The 843-nt window shown below is 60.3% G+C and overlaps 1 protein-coding gene across 1 annotated transcript; it reads right to left on the reverse strand.

Annotated features, from left to right (window-relative positions):
- Positions 1-8: 8 nt before the first annotated feature.
- Positions 9-532, reverse strand: LOC114818844 (UPF0746 protein DDB_G0281095-like; the record flags this gene model as incomplete). Its single annotated transcript, XM_029086448.1, is given in 1 exon segment — positions 9-532. A coding segment is annotated over 1 exon segment (524 nt), but the record flags the coding sequence as incomplete, so codon positions are not given.
- Positions 533-843: the final 311 nt, after the last annotated feature.

Below are 843 nucleotides of genomic sequence, written 5' to 3' on the forward strand. Positions count from 1 at the left end.
GCTCCTGCCGCTCCTCTCGCTCCTGCCGCTCATCTTGCTCCTGCCGCTCCTCTCACTCCTGTCGTTCTTGCCGCTCCTCTAGCTCCATTTGCTCCTTCTGCTCCTCCTGCTTCTCCTGCTCCTGCCGCTCCTCTCACTCCTGTCGTTCTTGCCGCTCCTCTAGCTCCATTTGCTCCTTCTGCTCCTCCTGCTTCTCCTGCTCCTGCCGCTCCTCTCACTCCTGTCGTTCTTGCCGCTCCTCTAGCTCCATTTGCTCCTTCTGCTCCTCCTGCTTCTCCTGCTCCTGCCGCTCCTCTCACTCCTGTCGTTCTTGCCGCTCCTCTAGCTCCATTTGCTCCTTCTGCTCCTCCTGCTTCTCCTGCTCCTGCCGCTCCTCTCACTCCTGTCGTTCTTGCCGCTCCTCTAGCTCCATTTGCTCCTTCTGCTCCTCCTGCTTCTCCTGCTCCTGCCGCTCCTCTCACTCCTGTCGTTCTTGCCGCTCCTCTAGCTCCATTTGCTCCTTCTGCTCCTCCTGCTTCTCCTGCTCCTGCCGCTCCTCTCACTCCTGTCGTTCTTGCCGCTCCTCTAGCTCCATTTGCTCCTTCTGCTCCTCCTGCTTCTCCTGCTCCTGCCGCTCCTCTCACTCCTGTCGTTCTTGCCGCTCCTCTAGCTCCATTTGCTCCTTCTGCTCCTCCCGCTTCTCCTGCTCCTCTCCCTCCTCCCGCTTCTGCTGTTCCTCCCGCTCCTGACGTTCCTCCTGCTCCTGTTGTTCCTCCCTCTCCTGTTGTTCCTCTCGCTCCTACTGTTCCTGCCGATCATGCCGCTCCTCCCGTTCCTCCCGCTCTTGCCGCTCCTGCTGTTCCA

The sequence above is a fragment of the Antrostomus carolinensis genome, unplaced genomic scaffold, assembly GCF_000700745.2.
Source record: "Antrostomus carolinensis isolate BGI_N321 unplaced genomic scaffold, ASM70074v2 Scaffold13680, whole genome shotgun sequence".
Lineage (NCBI taxonomy): Eukaryota > Metazoa > Chordata > Aves > Caprimulgiformes > Caprimulgidae > Antrostomus > Antrostomus carolinensis.